The sequence below is a fragment of the Chrysochloris asiatica genome, unplaced genomic scaffold (genome assembly GCF_000296735.1).
Source record: "Chrysochloris asiatica unplaced genomic scaffold, ChrAsi1.0 scaffold00003, whole genome shotgun sequence".
NCBI classification, from domain to species: domain Eukaryota; kingdom Metazoa; phylum Chordata; class Mammalia; order Afrosoricida; family Chrysochloridae; genus Chrysochloris; species Chrysochloris asiatica.
Genome location: NW_006408521.1, coordinates 11841524 through 11859145, shown reverse-complemented (window position 1 = coordinate 11859145; position 17622 = coordinate 11841524). Strand labels below are relative to the sequence as shown.

The window sequence follows — 17622 nt, the reverse complement described above, 5'->3', positions numbered from 1 at the left end:
GATACTCTACTCCCAAGTTGACAAATAATTGAAGGCTTTAAAGGAGAGTAGGCAAATGACTTACAGAAAACTTCTTAATCATATTTGGCTACCATTATTTAAAATTTCAGTGAGTTTAAGCAATCTAAATTATAAATACTCTCATTTAATAAAACACCCACACAATGACAAGAATGAGACTTTAATCAGTTGTAAGTGGAGTTTATAACACTAAGAGATAAAGGGTTGTTAACAAACACAATAACAAATGGACATCTGATTGGTCTGAGGCATTATCCTGTACACATTATATTGTTGTTGTTGTTTTTGGGTATCCTCAGTGCATAGCATTTACACACAGAGCCACTGCTGCACAGCACAAGAGTATCTGAAGAGGCTGAATCAGAGTAAGGCTGTTCAACAGACTGAATTTTTTTAGTATATATATTCTATATGAAAACAGATTGAATTTTTGAACTGGCAGGATAGAAGGCAACTCTGCCAAACACTGCAGTGAAAGCCCCCACTTTAGTGCACAGTTCCACCCCTTCCATCTGCATGCATGACACATTAACAGTATTTAAAGGTAAACGAGGCACTTTGTGGCAACCACAGCCATCGTTATGAACATATTGCACAAATTTTCTAGAACTAAACATGTAACTTTACCCTACTTTTATTTTTTAAAGCTGAAACATTTGATGCTGCCGGTAAACTCCACTTAAGTTTATAACCTGTGCCACAGCAAAGAATGGTGATGCTATTTATTCAACTACCCCTTAATAATTATGGCAAAAATGTTCAAGAGGAGCTACAGAGGACTTAGGATGGTACAGGGCACAATTGTAAGCTTTCTTAAAGTGATGCCTTCAAGTAACTTCAGACAGGTAAGCTGCTGCACATCCAAAAAGTCTAAGAAAATATTCTGGAAACTCAGATTAACTGCAGATTGCAATTCAGGCTAATTATGAGTACTGTCATAAATAAATTTTAATTAGGACTCAAAAACTTTTCAGTCATAGCAATTCTTGTCAAATTCTATGGGGATGGTAACTGAAATAAAGTATAGGAGAGTATGTATAATATATATATATATATATGTGTGTATATATATATATATATATAATATATATAATGCCATTTTTCCATTTCCAATGACTACACCATAAAATGTAAGCAAGGCTTCTCAAAAACACTGAAACATTCAAAATCAAAACCCTCATTCAGACCTTCACATTCCCAAGGAAAAATACTAACAGTGCAAAAGCCCATTATAATGTCATTATTTACGACCTGGCCCTCCATGTTACATATTTGAACAATGTATGTTTTAATATCCAGGGCCCAAAACTGAAAAAAAAAAACATAATCAATGACTATCTTCAAACAAGAAGAGCTGGATTTTCACTTTAGTCAACAGTTTTCCGTTTTTATGAAAGACAAGGTGGCATATAAATCTCAATGGTTAGATCTTAGGAGGAGTTGTTTCTAAATTTACCAGTTTAACTTAAGAGCTTTGTTAAAAATATTTAAACTTTTTTGAAAGAAACTGACGAGGTATGGTAAACATGTCAATATTATTCACTAAGAATATTTTAGATGAAATTCTGCCTAATCTATTTACCACTGAACTTCATAAATGCTGTTCTAGTAGCTCCTATGCAATCTGTATTTTAAAATTAACAAAGTCAGACCACAGCTAGTGAACAATTTCAGCACCAAAAAGTTATTAAAAATGGGATTTTACACCATTAAGACATAAATGGTGAAAATTCAAAATTGTCATGGTATAATTTGAAAGGTATAATTTGGGGGGGATCCTTTTTAATAATATCTTCACATTAGCTTTACAATAGTAGTTGTATTCTGTTTAAAATCATATGCAGTCTGGGCATATCAAATATATGATGGTATTTAAACAATAAAATTAAAGCCCTTGTCCCAACTCTCACACTATAAAGAAATGACTCAACACTGCATGTGAAAAAAAAAAATTCTATTCTCCCAAAATCAAATCAATAAAGCATATCTGGGACAATTTCTACTGAAAAAGTAAATTGCCTTATTATTTGTGCAGTGTTAAAATTTTACTGCAACTGTAATTTCCTTTTTAATACAAATAAATGTCCTTTTTAAACTATAAACATCATAAGTATTAAGCATTCAGTATTCAAGTAAAATTCCCTAACAGTTAATGACATTTAAAAAAAATGTGCAAAACTGCAAAACTCATTGTAATAGAATGTGTAAGGTCAAAAGGGTGGAACAGCTGACAGATACTGGACTGAATAAGTGCATCATAAATCTTTAAAGGAAAAAAATAACGCTTTACTGTAGGATCTCAAATTGAAATTTCCTGTGCAGCATTATAAAATTATTTTATATTTAATGAGGACAAAGAAGCTTGTAGGCAGCACATGAAGTATCCACAGCAGGTATGTGATTGAAAACTCATAAACGAAGTGTAAGTTGCTGACTGATGAAGGGAGACTAATAGCATCTGACTTTCAGCACTGGCCTTGATTACACAGGGGATGGGGCAGTCATTACAACTGAGAAAATATATTTCATAAATCACTGTCAATTTTTATAATGTTTCAAGCCCATTCTTTGTTGATAGCCTCCACATTTATATGGTTAAGTCATTGTTGCTGTGTTTCTTTATCTATGACATCATTTTTATGACATCTTTATCTATGACATCCTTTCATTTGTGGATTCTTAAAGATGTTGCAAAAGGTTCATTCCTGTACCCCATTACATAGTCACTCCCTCTAGCTGCCTTTTCTAGCACCAATATGCTTTAAAAAAAAATAAAATGCACAAACAACAAGCAGTGACAGCGGCCAATTCCTTTAACGTCCAAATGAATAACTGTAGCATGCTAAAGAAAAGTGCACGTAAATAGCTGGAGATGGTATATGGTCGAGAGTCCAGCATAAAATATATTCCTTTCTGAGTATTCCCTCCATCCCCCTAACCAAAATACATGCATTAGAATATAGCAAAAACCCTTTAAAACGTCTCTTAGCCAACTGCAAACTTATCTGTTGCCACAAGTGCAAAGGGGTAGGATGTGAACCTGTGTATCACAAAGAGCTCTTTAGCCACTTCAGTTGGTGACAGAACAGAAAAGGAAAAAATCCCTACGTATACACATCAGTCTTCTGTCTCCACTTTTTATAAAACTGGAATAAAATGGGAAAGTGCCATCTTTATTTTATTCTAATTGAATTTTAAATGTCCTTTTGACACAAAAAGGTATATACATGACACAGCTACACAATCTTTTTTCAACTGGACAACAAGTGTCAAAACCCTGTGGATGTATAGGGTAAAACAAGATTGGTCAGGAAAAGAGAATTGTTCCTATAACTGGTAATCTGTCATAATATCCTATTGTCATTTAAAAAAAAAAAAAAAGTCCATTTTCAGTTTATTCAAGTTTCTTTTTATGGTGTTTATCCCTCTTGATAAAAAAAAAAAAATCAGACTTTTGTAATTTGTGTGTGCTGATCCTCATCAAAAGGTTCATTCTCAGGGTCCGAGTCAGTGGTGTCAGAGTATCTGTAATGATCAGGTTCATTGTCACTAACATCTGGCGTTACAGAAGTCGAACTGCTAGCTTCTGGATTTGATGGCTCCTCTACAGTTTTTGTAAAGTACAGCTTCACCTAGAGAAAAAAGAGAAAATGTGTAATGAAAATCTGACTAATCTTATTTAGTAAAGAGAAATGTATTTCTAACAGATTCATTTTTACATACATGACCTTTAACAGGTAACAGCATTTTAGATAACCCTCTTTATTAAAATTTCCTGTATCTTCTTTCTTGTTTTATACTGAAGCAATAACTTAGAATTAAAGCACTGTTTTGTTTTTTAAATAAACATCAGCTTCAAACATTGCCTAAATAATTCTATTGAGATTGAAGGTTATCAATAATTCAAATATAATTTTTCAATCACAAATGCAATTTACAAATGGTTGAGTTCCAAGACTGTTTGACTTACTACCTGTCAGAAACTCTTTGTACATTCTGAATCAAATATCATACACACAAATACTATACAGTACTATATATAGAATTCTGACCAGTAATGACTTTTAGGATCCTATTAGCCTTAAAATTTTCACTTAAAAGAAAAAGAAAGATAACATTATACAGTGATCTAACAATGGATCAAGAGCTTTTTACATGCATAGTTGAAATAATGATCAAAACACCTGTACTGTACTAACTGTTGTTATGGTTCAGTGTCGTTGAGTTGGTTCTGACTCACAGTGACCCTGTATAGGGTTTCCAAGGAGAGGTTGGTGGGTTTGAACCACCGGCTTTGTGGTTAGCAATCCAGTACTTATCCTACAGCACCATGCAACCCTCAAGTCAGTCCCATATTCTGTTAGATCACATTCTCTGGAATGGGCACAAACCCTTTCTGTTGAATGGGTACAAATATGTATCTCTTCCAGTTGGCTAGCCAGATAGCTGTCTTCCAAGTTTCTTGGCACACACCAGACCTTCCAATGTTGCATTTGTTTCTTGAAACATCTCAATTTGGTATTCTATCAATTTCTGGAGCTTTGTTGTTCACCAATGTCTTCCAGTCATTTTGTACTTACCACTTCAATATCTTAGGCTCTGGGTCATAGCATACCTATTGAATGGTTGGACACTGACCAATTCTTTTTGATACAGTGACTGCTTATTCCATCTTTTGAGCTTTCTTCACTGCTTAATATTTTACCCATAGAAAACTTTAATATTCTGACTTAAGGCTTGTAATTTTTCTTCAGTACTTTCAGCTTGAGAAATGCTGGGTGTGTTCTTCTCATATGACACTCTTAATTTCAGGTCTTTGTACATTTCATTATAACATCTTGCCTTGTATTCTTGAGTTGCCCTTTGAAATCTTGTTTGTCTATTTTACTTCATCAGGTCTTCCATTCACTTAAGCTACTTACATTTTTAAGCAAGTTTCAGAATTTCTTTTAACACTTATTTTGGTTTTCCCTTTTTCTTTCCCCTGTATTTTTAATGACCTTCTGCTTTCTGTATGTATGATGTCCTTGATGTCATTGTTCTACAGGTTACCTGGTCTTTGGTCATTCACTGATGCATCAAATTTACTCTTGAGATGGTCTCTAAATTCTGGTGTGATATCCTCAAGATTGTATTTTGCTCTTGGGGACTTGTTTTAATTTTCTTCAGCTTCAACTTGATCTTGTATATAAACTATTAATGGTCTGTTCCATAGTCAGTACTTGACCTTGTTCTGACTGATAGAGCTTCTCCATAGTCTTCTTTCCACAGATATACTGGAATGTTGTTTTTCTATGCATTCCATGAGGTGAAGACCAAGTATATAGTTCACCATTTATATTGTGTAAAAAAGATATTTGAAATGAACAAGCCATTGGTCTTGCAAAGTTCTATCATGTAATCTTCAGCGTGGTTTCCAGGATCAAGGACATAATTTCCAACTATCAACCCTTCTTCTACTTTCTAATTTGGGGAATTTAATTACCGGTAACTATCAATGCAACTTGATTTAATGTTTCATCAATTTCATACTACAACAGTCATTAAGAAGACACAAATTAGAATTACAATACGATAGTACCTCACTCAAACTACATGGCTTACCCATTTTTGGTGAGAATCCAAAATAGTATAGAGATATGTGGAAACAGTTCGGAAGTTCCTTAAACACAAAACTACCATATGACCCAACAATTCCAATCTTGGGTATATACCCAAAACTACTGAAAGCAAGAATGCAAACAGAAACCTATGCATCAATTTTCATTGTGGCACTGTTCACAACAGTCAAAACATGGAAACAACCTAAACATTTGTCAAAAGACGAATGGATCAACAAAATGTGGTACAATGTATACAATGGAGCATTATACAACCATAACAAGAAATAAACATGGAAAAATCTTGGAAAACATTCTACCGACTGAAAAATGTCAGCCACACCCAGGACAAATGCATGATTTAACTTAACATTAAGTAGGGTGTCTTGGTGAGGAGCTATAGCATAAGCACTGCACTGCTAACCACAAGATCAGCAGTTCAAACCCACCAGTCACATCTCAGAAACCCTACACAGGTTTCTATGAGTGGGAACTGACTCAACAGCACTTATCATCAACAATATAATATGAAATAGGCAAATATATAGAGGCCAAAACCTCTATATTAGTCATTGTTTTTAAGTGCCGAGGAGTCAGTTCTGACCATAGCGACCCTCTATCGGGTTTCAGAGGAGCAACTACTGATTTTGAACCACTGACCCTGTGATTCAAACAGGCTTTCAAGACAGCACATTAACTGACAGCCCCACACCAGGACTCCATATCAGTGCTTGTTGTTGTTGTTAAGTGCTGTGGAGTTGATTCAAACCCATAGCGACCCTGTATAGGGTTTCTAAGGGGCAGCTGGTGAGCTTGAACCACCAACCTTGCAGTTCAAATGGCTTTGCAGTCTGGCGCCACACCAGGACTCCTTACAAGGGTGGAAATATTAGTGTTTAAGGGGTTGAAGGGCAGAGGAGACGGAGTCAATGCTTAGGGGGAATTGAGTGTTAACAGTAGTGGAATAGTGGTAATGGTTGCGCAACATGATGAACATAGTAACTGTCACTGAATTATATATGTAAAAATGGTAGAACTGGCAAATGTTTGTTTACATGTATTTTTATCATAATAGAATTTTCTTTTTAATCAAAAAGCTAATGGTTAAGGCAAATGTAGATTTACAGTAAGAAAGCAAAATAAAGGAATTTAAAAACTCGAAAGAAATTTAAGTTCTAAGCACATGTAATATTAGAATGATTTCAACTTATATAATGTAAGTTTCTGCTTCCTTGTTTTACTACCAGCTGCCATAAAGTCTATTTCAACTCATAGTAACCCCATGTGTGTCACAGTACAACTGTGATCCACAAGGGTTTTCAACAGCTCATTTTCTTGGAATGAGATTATCAACTCTATCTTCCAATGTGGACTCAAACCTCCACGCTTTTTTAGAACTAACTCTGTACCCCACCAAGGAGCTTTGTTCCTATGCCAATATGCTATGGTTAGAAACATGGAATAAAACAAACAAACAAAAAAAAAACAGGAGCTGGAAGAGAGTATTAGGAAAGGAAGAGGGTGGGGATCAAACAGAGTAAGAAGTAGGCCAGGTGGGAATGTTTATGTATCAGATGTTTTTAACTTGGAGAATTGTGTGCAAATATTGTTAGGTGCCTTCGAGTCGATTCTGACTCATGGTAACACTATGTACATCAAAACCAAACACTGCTGGGCCCTGTAACATCCGCACAGTTCTTGTCACATTTGAGCCCATTGTTACTGCCACTGAGTCAATTCATCTCCTTGGGACTTTTGCAGACCCTCCTCTTCCAATTTTAACAAGCATGAATGATGTACTTCTACAGGGACTGGTCCCTCCTGATAATGTCCAAAGTGTGCGAGATGAAGTTTCATGATCCTTGTACTAAGGAGCATTCTGGCAGCACTTCTTCCAAAAAAGACTTGTTTGCTCTTCTGGTATCCAGTACTTTTAATATTTTTTTCCCACAGCACAATTCAAATGCATCGATTCTTCTACGGTCTTCCTCATATATTGTCAAATATTCACATGCATATGAGGCAATGGAAAATACTATGGCTTGGGTTAGGTGCACCTGAGTCCTCAAACTGTTATCTTTGTTCTTGTATACTTAAAAGAGATCTTTTGCAGCAGATTTTCTAAATGCAATAAATATATTATTTGATTTACTAAATGCTGTTTTTGATCATTAGTGTCAAACACATCAAATCTGTTCTTGAGATGGTCTCTAAGTTCAGTTGATAAATAGAAATACATATATAATATTTAGGAAAAAAAATGAAACAAAGTAAGACATAATAAGAGAAAATAAATTTTAGAAAGGATTAAAAAGGTAGGAAGATCAGGTAAGGTCTCTGAGTGGACTCAAACCTCCAACCTTTTGTCAGAACTACACCCCAGCGATAAGGCTGAACCTATAACTGGAAATAAGAGGATAGCTACATGAAGGGTAAACTCCAGGGTAATGGCTACAAGTAGAGAGGTAAAGGGGACAGCAGAAGAATTGGACAGAGCTTAGCATTTTGAAGATCTAAAGGAAAAAAAAAAGGACTCTCAATGAAATAGACTGATACACTAACAACAACAGGATCAGAACATAACAAAAATTGTGAGGGTGGCGCAGGACCAGGTGGTGTTTTTCTCTGATGTGCATACAGTTGCTATGAGTGGGAAGTGGCTCAATAGCAGTTAACAACAAAAACAATGAAATGGATACCAGTATGGCTAAAGCTTAAGGAAAAGGGAAAGATTGTGGTTGGAGCTGATGTAGGAAGTCAGTCTATGCTAAATTATGTAGATCTTTGTAGGTCATGGTATAAAACCACAATGTCTTTACAAACTATAAACATGAGTGACACAAAATCAAATCTATTTTTAAGAATACTCTGAAGGAAATGTTGTGAGTAGTGTCTGGGGTCTTACAAGCTTGTGAGCAGTCATCTAAGATTGGTCTCTACTCATCAAGAGCAAAAGAGAAACAAGAAAACCAAAGACCCAAAAAAGTGTTAATAGACTATGAACCACACTGAATCAAGAACTAGAAGAACTAGATAGAGTCTGGCTACCACAACCAATCTATGGGGTCACAATAGATGGATCCTAACAGAACTAGACAACAAACTGGCCAACTGATGGGAAGAGATACATATTTGTGCTCATTCCAAAGAAAGGTGATCCAACAGAATATGGAAACCATCGGATAATTATCATTAATATCGCATGCAAGTAAAATGTGATAAAGATAATAAAAAAATAAGGCTGCCAACAGTACATTGACAGGGACCTACCAGAAGTTCAAGTTGGATTCAGGTGAGGACATGGAACAAGGGATATAATTGCTAATGTCAGATGGATCCTGGTTGAAAGCAGAGAATACCAGAAAGATATTCACCTGTGCTTTACTGACTATGCAAATTCTTTCAACTGTGTGGATTATGATAAACTATGGACAACACTGCAGAGAATGAGTACTCCGGAAACTTAACTGTACTCATGAGGAACCTGTACACAGACCAAGAGGCAGATGTTCAAAGAGACAAAGGAACACCGATTGGTTTAAAACTAGGAAAGGTGTGCACCAGGGATGTATTCTTTCACCATACTTCATCAGTATGGTGAGCAAATAATTGGAGAAGCTGGATTATATGAAGAAAAACTTGGCATCAGGATTGGAGGAAGAATCATTAACCATGTGACATATGCAGATGATACAACCTTGCTTGCTGAAAGTTAAGAGGAGTTAAAATACTTGCTGATGAAGATCAAAGACCACAGCCTTCAGTACAGGTCATACCTCAATGTAAAGAAAACAGAAATCTTCACCACTGGACCAATAAACAGCATCCACATAATTGAAGAAAAGAGTAAAGCTGTCAAAGGCTTCATTTTGCTTGGATCAACCATCAACACTCATGGAAGCAACAGTCAAGAAATCAAATGAAGTATTGCATTAGGCAAATCTGCTGCCAAGACCTCTTTGAAGTGTTCAAATGTAAAAATGTCAGTTTGAGGACTAAGGTGTACCTGACTCAATCATGGTATTTTCAACCTCATGTAAATGTGGAAATTGGAATGTGAATAAGGAAGAACACAGAAGAATTGATGCATTTGAGTTATGGTGCTGAAGGAGAATATTAAAAGTACCATGGACCACCAGAAGAACAAACAAATCTGTGTTGGAAGAAATTCGTCTCTCATACATTGGACATATTATCAGGAGAGACCAGTCCCTGGAGAAGGACAACATGCTTGGTAAAGTGGAAGGGCAACGAAAAACAGGAAGACCCCTAAGGAGAAGGGCTGGCACAGTAGCAGCAGCAATGAGAGTGGGCACAGGACCGGGCAGTATTTCATTCTGTTGTGCATAAGGTTGCCATGAGTCAGTACCAACTCAACAATACCTAACAGCGACAACAACAAGAAAAAAAATAAGTAACAGAACTCCAATTCTTCAAAAGTCTAGATTCAATAGTCGGGAAGCAAGGGTGAGAAGATAACAGCACAGGGAAACTAGAGTACTAAAAATGGTACAACCAGAACAGAATGAATGAGCTTAATAATGACACATTGTGAAAAATGTAACCTACATCACTAAATAATTGGTATAGAAACTGTTAAAAAGGAAATAAATTTGTGTAAACTTTCACACAATTGTTGTTGTTGTTAAGTGCCATCGAGTCGGTTCCAACCCATAGCCACCCTGTACAGGGTTTCCAAGGCTGTAAATCCTTACAGGAACAGAAAGCCGGTAGTTTTGATCTGCTGACCATAAGGTTAGCAGCCCGATTCATAACCACTATGCAACCAGAGCTCCTTTTAGACACAATAATATATTATTTAAGAAAAGGGATATCTATAAAAAGGAATTATTTATGCACAACATGCCCTAAGATAAAAAAGAACGTAACAAATTTAATAGATTATCCCAAGACTATGGCCCTAAGACACCCTGTTGGTTTGGAACTGAAGCGATTACTGGAGACCACCTTTCAGATAAATAACAGGCACCTAAAATAAACATCCCGAGAGGAATGTGCTTCTTAGAATAGTCAATTATACAAGATCAAAAGGACAACATTTATCTAAAACAAAGATGAGAAGGCAGGAATGGGTAGACAATTTGCACGAAAGGAAACAAGAAAACCTGGGTGGAACGTGGTAGAGTGCTGACACATAGTGGGGAATGTAACCAATGTCATGGAATACATCATATAAAACTATCGAATGGGAAATTTTGTTCTGTAAACTTTCAACTAAAGCACAATAAAAATTTTAAATAGAGAACAGTTAACATACAAAGCACATTTTCAAGCCATAACAAAATTAAACTGAAATTCAATAAAATAAAAAATCTGTAAAATCCACAAATATTAACAAATAAACAGATTTACTGGACTGAAAGAGATTAAAGGAATCCCTATGACCAGTGCCCTGAGATGCCCTTTAAACTTTGACTGAAACCACAGCCACAGGTCACCTTTCAGTTAAATAACAGAGTGGTTCATAAAATAAAAAAAGTAACAACATGAGTGCTGTGCTCCTTTAAAAAACGTCTACATGGGACCAAACAATTAGCAAAGAGGAGATAGTAAGGGAGGAGACAGGGAAGCTGGATTAATACAAACAGAACAACCAGAACAAAAGCAATGAAAAAGTAGCCAAACTGTGAAAAACGTAGCCACTATCACCAAACAACCTATATGGTGGTGGTGGTTGTGTGGCGTTGAGTCAGTTCTGAATCATAGCGACCGTGTATAGGGTTTTCGAGGCTGTCAATCCTTATGGGAGCAGAAAGGCTCATCTTCCTCCTGTGGAATGACAGGGACCAACTGCCCTTGCTGTTAACAAGCAGCCCTCATCAAAATCAACTATTCTAGTGAGGGCTCCCATAAAATCTCTTCCGTAAAAAGAGAAAGCACTATGCTACTTATTTGGTGTGCCACTAGGATAAGCACTGGACTGCTAACCACAAGGACTGTGGTTAGACTAACCAGTTGCTCCTCAGAAACCCTGTACAGAGTTGTTAAGAGCCAGAATCAACTCAACTGCACTTAACAACAACTTCTTTCATGAGGTCAGCATTTCCTAATAATAAAACCAGACAAAAATTTTACAAGAAAACAAACTAAAGACCAGTATCACATAAACACAGATGCAAAAAATTCTTACCGGTGTATTAGCTATAGAGTATGTAAAGTAAAACAAACTTACAAGACTGAAAATAGGGAACCAGAGATATCAATGTACAATGCAGTCAACTACAAAGCAAAAGTCCTGGTGTGGCACTGTGGGCTAATGAATGCATCAGACTGCAAAGTCATTTGAACTGCAAGGTCAGTCGTTCAAGCTCACCAGCTTCTCCTTGGAAACCCTATACAGGGTTGCTATGGGTCAAAATCGACTTGCCGGCACTTAACAACAACAATAACAACAAAGCAAAAAGAGGGAAGAGTACAGATATAGAAGTTCTAAATAGCAAGGTTAAGTCACGTAGATTTCAAGATAAATAGATTGTCTCGAACAGGGACAAAATAAATAAATTATAGGGTAACCTCAAAGAAAAATTATATACCTGCACAATAATATATCAAAATAAAAGAGGGAAAATCTGAAAGATTTAGTAAACATTAACACAACAGAAATGAAAATGAAAACAAAATTAATTCAGCATAGAAAATATGTGGAACAAAGAATCCAGCAGCACCACAAAAATACACACAGAAAAATGACAGCAATGAATTCATACCTACTGTAATTACATTGAATGTAAATGGATTAAACGTACCAGTCAGGAGGCAGAGTGCAGAATAGATAAGAAAACTGGATCCTTCAATATGCTGTCTACAAGAGACATATCAAAAAGATGGAGACAGCCTAAATGCTCATCAAAAGAAGAATGTTTAAACAATATCTGGTACACATACACAGTGTTGCTGCTGTTGTTAACTGCTGTCTAGTCAGTTTCGACACATAGCAACCCTGTATAGGGTTTCCTAGGAGCGACTGGTGAGCTTGAACCACCAACCTTGCAGTTTTAATCAACTTCGGAATACTAAAAAACGTTGAAGAATAATGATGAATCTCTTAAAACACTTCAGAACATAGTTGAATCTGAAGTATATTATGCTGAGTGAAATTAGTCAATCACAAAATGGCAAGTATTGTATGAGACCAATGTAAAAAGTTAAGAAAAGGTTTTCTTGGTAAAAAGAAACCATCTGTGATGGTTGGGGGTGGAGAGAAGGAAAATTTTTCATGGGTTAGGCACATGTTAACATGGGTACCAGGTAGGCAATACACAAGAGGAAAGCTAGCAGGGGATAGATAAAAGGTAGTGGGAGACACACAGGCAGGAAATGAAACACTAAAGTGAACAGAGGTAAATACTGTTAATTGTTGGTGCATTTAGGGGATTGCAACCATGTAATGAAGCAAAGTATATAGATGTAAAGCTGATGATCTGCTCTGTAAACCTTGACTCAATTCATAATAAAAAGTTGAAGAAAAAGAAAGAAAAAAAAAAATCAGTATCTACTCATGATAAAAGACTTAAAGTAGGAATAGAAGGGTACTTTCTTAACCAAATAAAGGTTATGGCGTGGTGCTGTAGGATCAGCACCAGACTGCAAACCACAAGGTTGGCAGTTCAAACCCAGCAGCAGCTCCTTGGAAACCCTAAAGGGGCGCTATAAGTCGGAACCGACTCTATGGCACGTAACAACAAATGGAGTCTTGGTGCTATAATTTAATCACTAGATTGCTAACTTCAAGGCTAGCAGTTCAAACTCACCAGCAACTCCTCGGGTCACTGTGAGTCAGAACCTACTTAATGGCACTTAAAAACACATAAAACGAAACAAAAGGTTACCCTGAAGGAGTTGAGAATGAATTGGAGAGGGCAAGAGTGAAAAAGTGGAAATATTCCATACAAAGCATTCCCAAATGATGCAGTTGCCTTTCACTCTTTCTTCCTCCAGTCTTATTTCATACTTCACTCACTAAATCTCCCCTTACTTCACTCCCAAATTTCACCATACAACAGATGATAGGTTAAAAAGAAATCCAGCTTTTATGACTTAAGTGTACATCCTGGTATTTCATTAGAAACTTTCAAGGCAACTGCTACATAAAACATTGCTTCTAAAGAATACATTATTATTTGTTCTAGCAGATTCTATGAAATGTTTTTGTATATAAACTAGGTCAGACCATAGCTATAGAACTACAATAAAACATATATACACAACACAGCCACCACCAATTCCCCAAAATTTTTTTAACTGACCTTAAAATTTGGAGAAAAGTATCGGTTGGCCTTGTCTTTATTTGCCTTGTCAAGATCATTTTTTGTTAAAGTAAGTACTAGATATTCCTTGTCATTATCTGCACGCTCTATACTGCAAATACTATCAATTTCTTGATCACCTACACATCCATTTTCTACTTTTTCTGAGGTTTCCTCTGGTCCTGGTATGAAAAATGTATTTACCCAAAAGTGAAACATTTTATCCTAAAAGAAAAGAAAGAAAAGAAATGAACCACCAAGAAGTCAACAACAGAAAAGATTTTCTTTTTCTTATTTGATATCATGATTAAAGGTAAACACACAGACTAATATTTGCCATCTGTAAATTATCTGTTGCATCCTCATTCACACTTACTTTTCTTTTATTCAAATTGTAGACAGAAAATATCATTCCTAAAGTTCTAAGATAACTTATTCTTGTCTCAAACCTTAAGTAAAACATCTCCTTCCTAGCTTTAAAAAATGGTTTAGTTTATGTGTATGTACATTACGAGATGTTATTCCAAGACATTAACAAAATCTTTTAGAAGGTCAACATAACTTTCTGATGTCAGGAGTGCTGCAAATATACTTCTACAGCAATACTGTTATTTACACAGCACTTATATGTTTGAAAACTTTCATAATAAAATACTAGAGGGAGAGTACTTCTCATCTTTTAAATACTACAAAATATCTTTAAAAATCACTAAAGCGCATCACTTCAAAGCTTTCTTCAAACCAAAGTAAAATATGATTTTTCTCTTTTCATAATTACTGGAATTCCACCTGTACTGATCATTTGACAAGAATATATACAGTGTCTTCATATCTTATCTGCTATTTTAAACTATTTAAATCTTTTATTCTAATTTGGCTCCACGTTTTATTCTCTTCAGATGATAAGACCCTTAAGAATTTTATAACATAAATTCCTAGCAAAGCAATCTCATATATGACAAGTTTTGAAAATAAATATGTCAATTTTAATTATCTTAGCCAAATCATTGAAGTAGTAACTATAAACATACCAAAGAGGGCTTCAAAAACTTTGTGGGAAAATTCCACTACCTTTTAACTCCGTTTTTCCATGAACTTTATAGATCCCCTATATATTAGAGCCAGAAGTAAACAAGCTAACTTTTAAATTTCCAAGTATTCCTCAAATTTATTGATTATGCTAAAAATTTTTGTTGGCTTAAATCACAGTATATATTTGCTAAAAGGAGGGGAAATCATATACAATTCCCAATTTATATTAAAAAAATCCAAGATACACAAATATATTAGAATTACTTGATGTGTTCATTTTATTTGTACTAATGTAATAAATATATCTGACTCCTGGTGGGGAGCTCTAGGATAAGCACTGAATTGCATCAAGTGATTCAAATTCACCAGACATTCCCAGGAAACCCTAGACAGGATGGCTAGGAACTGGAATCAACTCAACGGCACTTAAGAACAGCAGTAACAGTAATGTAAGGTTGCTCCTTGAAGCAGGGCTGTTATGAATCAATGGCACTTAACAACAACAACAATGTAATACACTGATGATCCCCACTGTCATCCAGCCAGTTCTCACTCATAATGACCCTATTTCCAAGTATAAATCTGTGGGAGCAAGACAATCTCAGGTTTCTCCCACAGAGTGGCTGTCAAGTTTGAACTGCTGACCTTGTGATTAGCTTAACTTACTGTGCCATCAGGGCTCCTTGTATAGATAAGAACTGATAATGATAAAGATTCATATACTCATGGAGATAAAGATCATTAGCTATACAAGTGCTTATTTTCATGAGCCGGAGACTTATAAACAAGGTAAGAAAAATCCAAAACACTAGTTATTTCAGTTCTAACATGTTAGTGCTTCTTAGAACTTCAAAAAATTATTTTTCAAGGTTAATGAAATATATGTTTCACTTTAACTGATAAAAAGGAGGCAGGAAATAAGTTTTTGTGAAAACATTTTGTGATTGTCTAACTCCTTATATTCTGGGTAAAAGAAATTCTATTTCTTCCAAAAATAAAACACAAATTTTGTGTATTGAATGAAGTTTCTGATTTTCTTACAAAATAAAAAGCAAAATGGTTAAGAATATGAAATTAACTCTATTACTAGTAGGATGTCAAAACTCAATTGATTATAACTAACTATCTAATATGTTTAACAAGGCAGTTAACACATAAAGCTAGTGCCTTTATTCATTACTATCTAAAAAACTTACCCGTAGTGTCACCTTAAATGTTCACACTTAATATTTTAAACCAGGATTGTTTTAAAATGAGCTCTTCTATTCTCTAAATTTAGCTCTGTAAAATGCAAACCTCATCAATTTCCTAAACCTGCATATTTAAATACAGTCAGTCTCCCGGTGTTCCTAAATGTGTCTTTAGGGAAGCCAGAACAAGTGCATTTGGTTCATATTTAAGCTCTTGTTGTTGTTGTTAAGTGCCATCAAGTCGGTTCCGACCCATAGTAACCCTGTAAAGGATTTCCAACCTTTTGGTTCAAACGACTTTGCAGTCCAGCATATTAGCCCACAACACTACACCAGGACTCCATTTAAGCTCTTGTTGTTGTTAAGTGCTGTCAAGTCGGTTCCGACCCATAGCGACCCTGTACAAGATTTCCAAGGGTGTAAATCCTTACGGGAGTAGAAAGCCTCATCTTTCTCCCGCGGAGCTGCTGGTAGTTTAGAACTGCTGACCTTCAGGTTCGCAGCCCGATTCGTAACCACTACGCTACCAGAGCTCCTTAGGCTACCTTTAATATACGAAGTAGCAAATGAAGGTGTCTGTAATGAATAATGTGAATATGGGGTTGATTGGCTCAAGCATTTAAAAATGAGAGCAAATTGATACATAACAAAAGGCAAGTAGGAGTTGTTCATAAATCAGACAACAGACTGCCTGTATACCACATATTTTTCATGAGTACTTCTTCATACGAATTCTCTCCTACCTAAAAAACTAAATATTCAGTAAATGTTGGGAAACTAAATATAAATTAGGAACAAAGTGGCTCCATTTGATAAGTTGTTGTTGTTGTTAAGTGCCATCGAGTCGGTTCCGACCCATAGCACATTCGATAAGTACTGGACTACAAATCACAAGTGCTACAGTTCAAGCCACCAGCCACTCTACAAGAGAAAGATGTGGCTTTCTGATCCTGCAAAGATCTAAAGCCTCAAAAACCCTAACCAGGGTCGCTATGAGTCGGAATTGACTTGTTAACACTTACAGAGTCCTACTGTGGTGTTGTAGGATAAGCACTGAACTGCTAATCGAAAGGTGAGTGCTTCAAACCCACCAGCCTCTCCTTGGAAACCCTATACAGACTCAGTATGAGTTGGCACTAAATCAACAACAACAAATATAAAATGGCCACAAAAAACCTAGCTTGTATCATTACACAAATCATGGACAGATTTTATTTCTACTTGTAGATTTTCTTTTATTTTAATGCATGGCTCCATGCCTGCTTCTTCTCAACCACCGTTTCTAAGAGGATTCTAACTGACTGAATAGGGTTCTTTGTTATTTTAACATTTTTACAAACTGTATTTTTTATAACCAAAGTAAAGGACAATTAATTTCAAATTTCAATTACATAGGCCTTTTCCTTCTAAAATAACTTTTACTACTATGTTTTATCAATGTCACAATAAGCAATGCATTAGCAGATCTAATAGAAAATTATAACTCATTAAACAAACGTCTGTCATAAAATA

The 17622-nt window shown here is 35.7% G+C and overlaps 1 protein-coding gene across 1 annotated transcript in view; it reads right to left on the bottom strand.

The window, feature by feature from the left end:
* Nucleotides 1-3173: 3173 nt before the first annotated feature.
* PTEN (phosphatase and tensin homolog) overlaps nt 3174-17622 on the bottom strand; it is a 126390-nt gene continuing 111941 nt past the window's right edge. Inside the window, exons 8-9 of the mRNA XM_006831118.1 lie at nt 13889-14113; nt 3174-3653 (exon numbers count right to left, since the gene is read on the bottom strand). Coding sequence (XP_006831181.1) covers nt 3468-3653; nt 13889-14113 — 411 coding nt within the window. The 3' untranslated portion in view covers nt 3174-3467. The remainder of the gene's footprint in view (nt 3654-13888; nt 14114-17622) is intronic.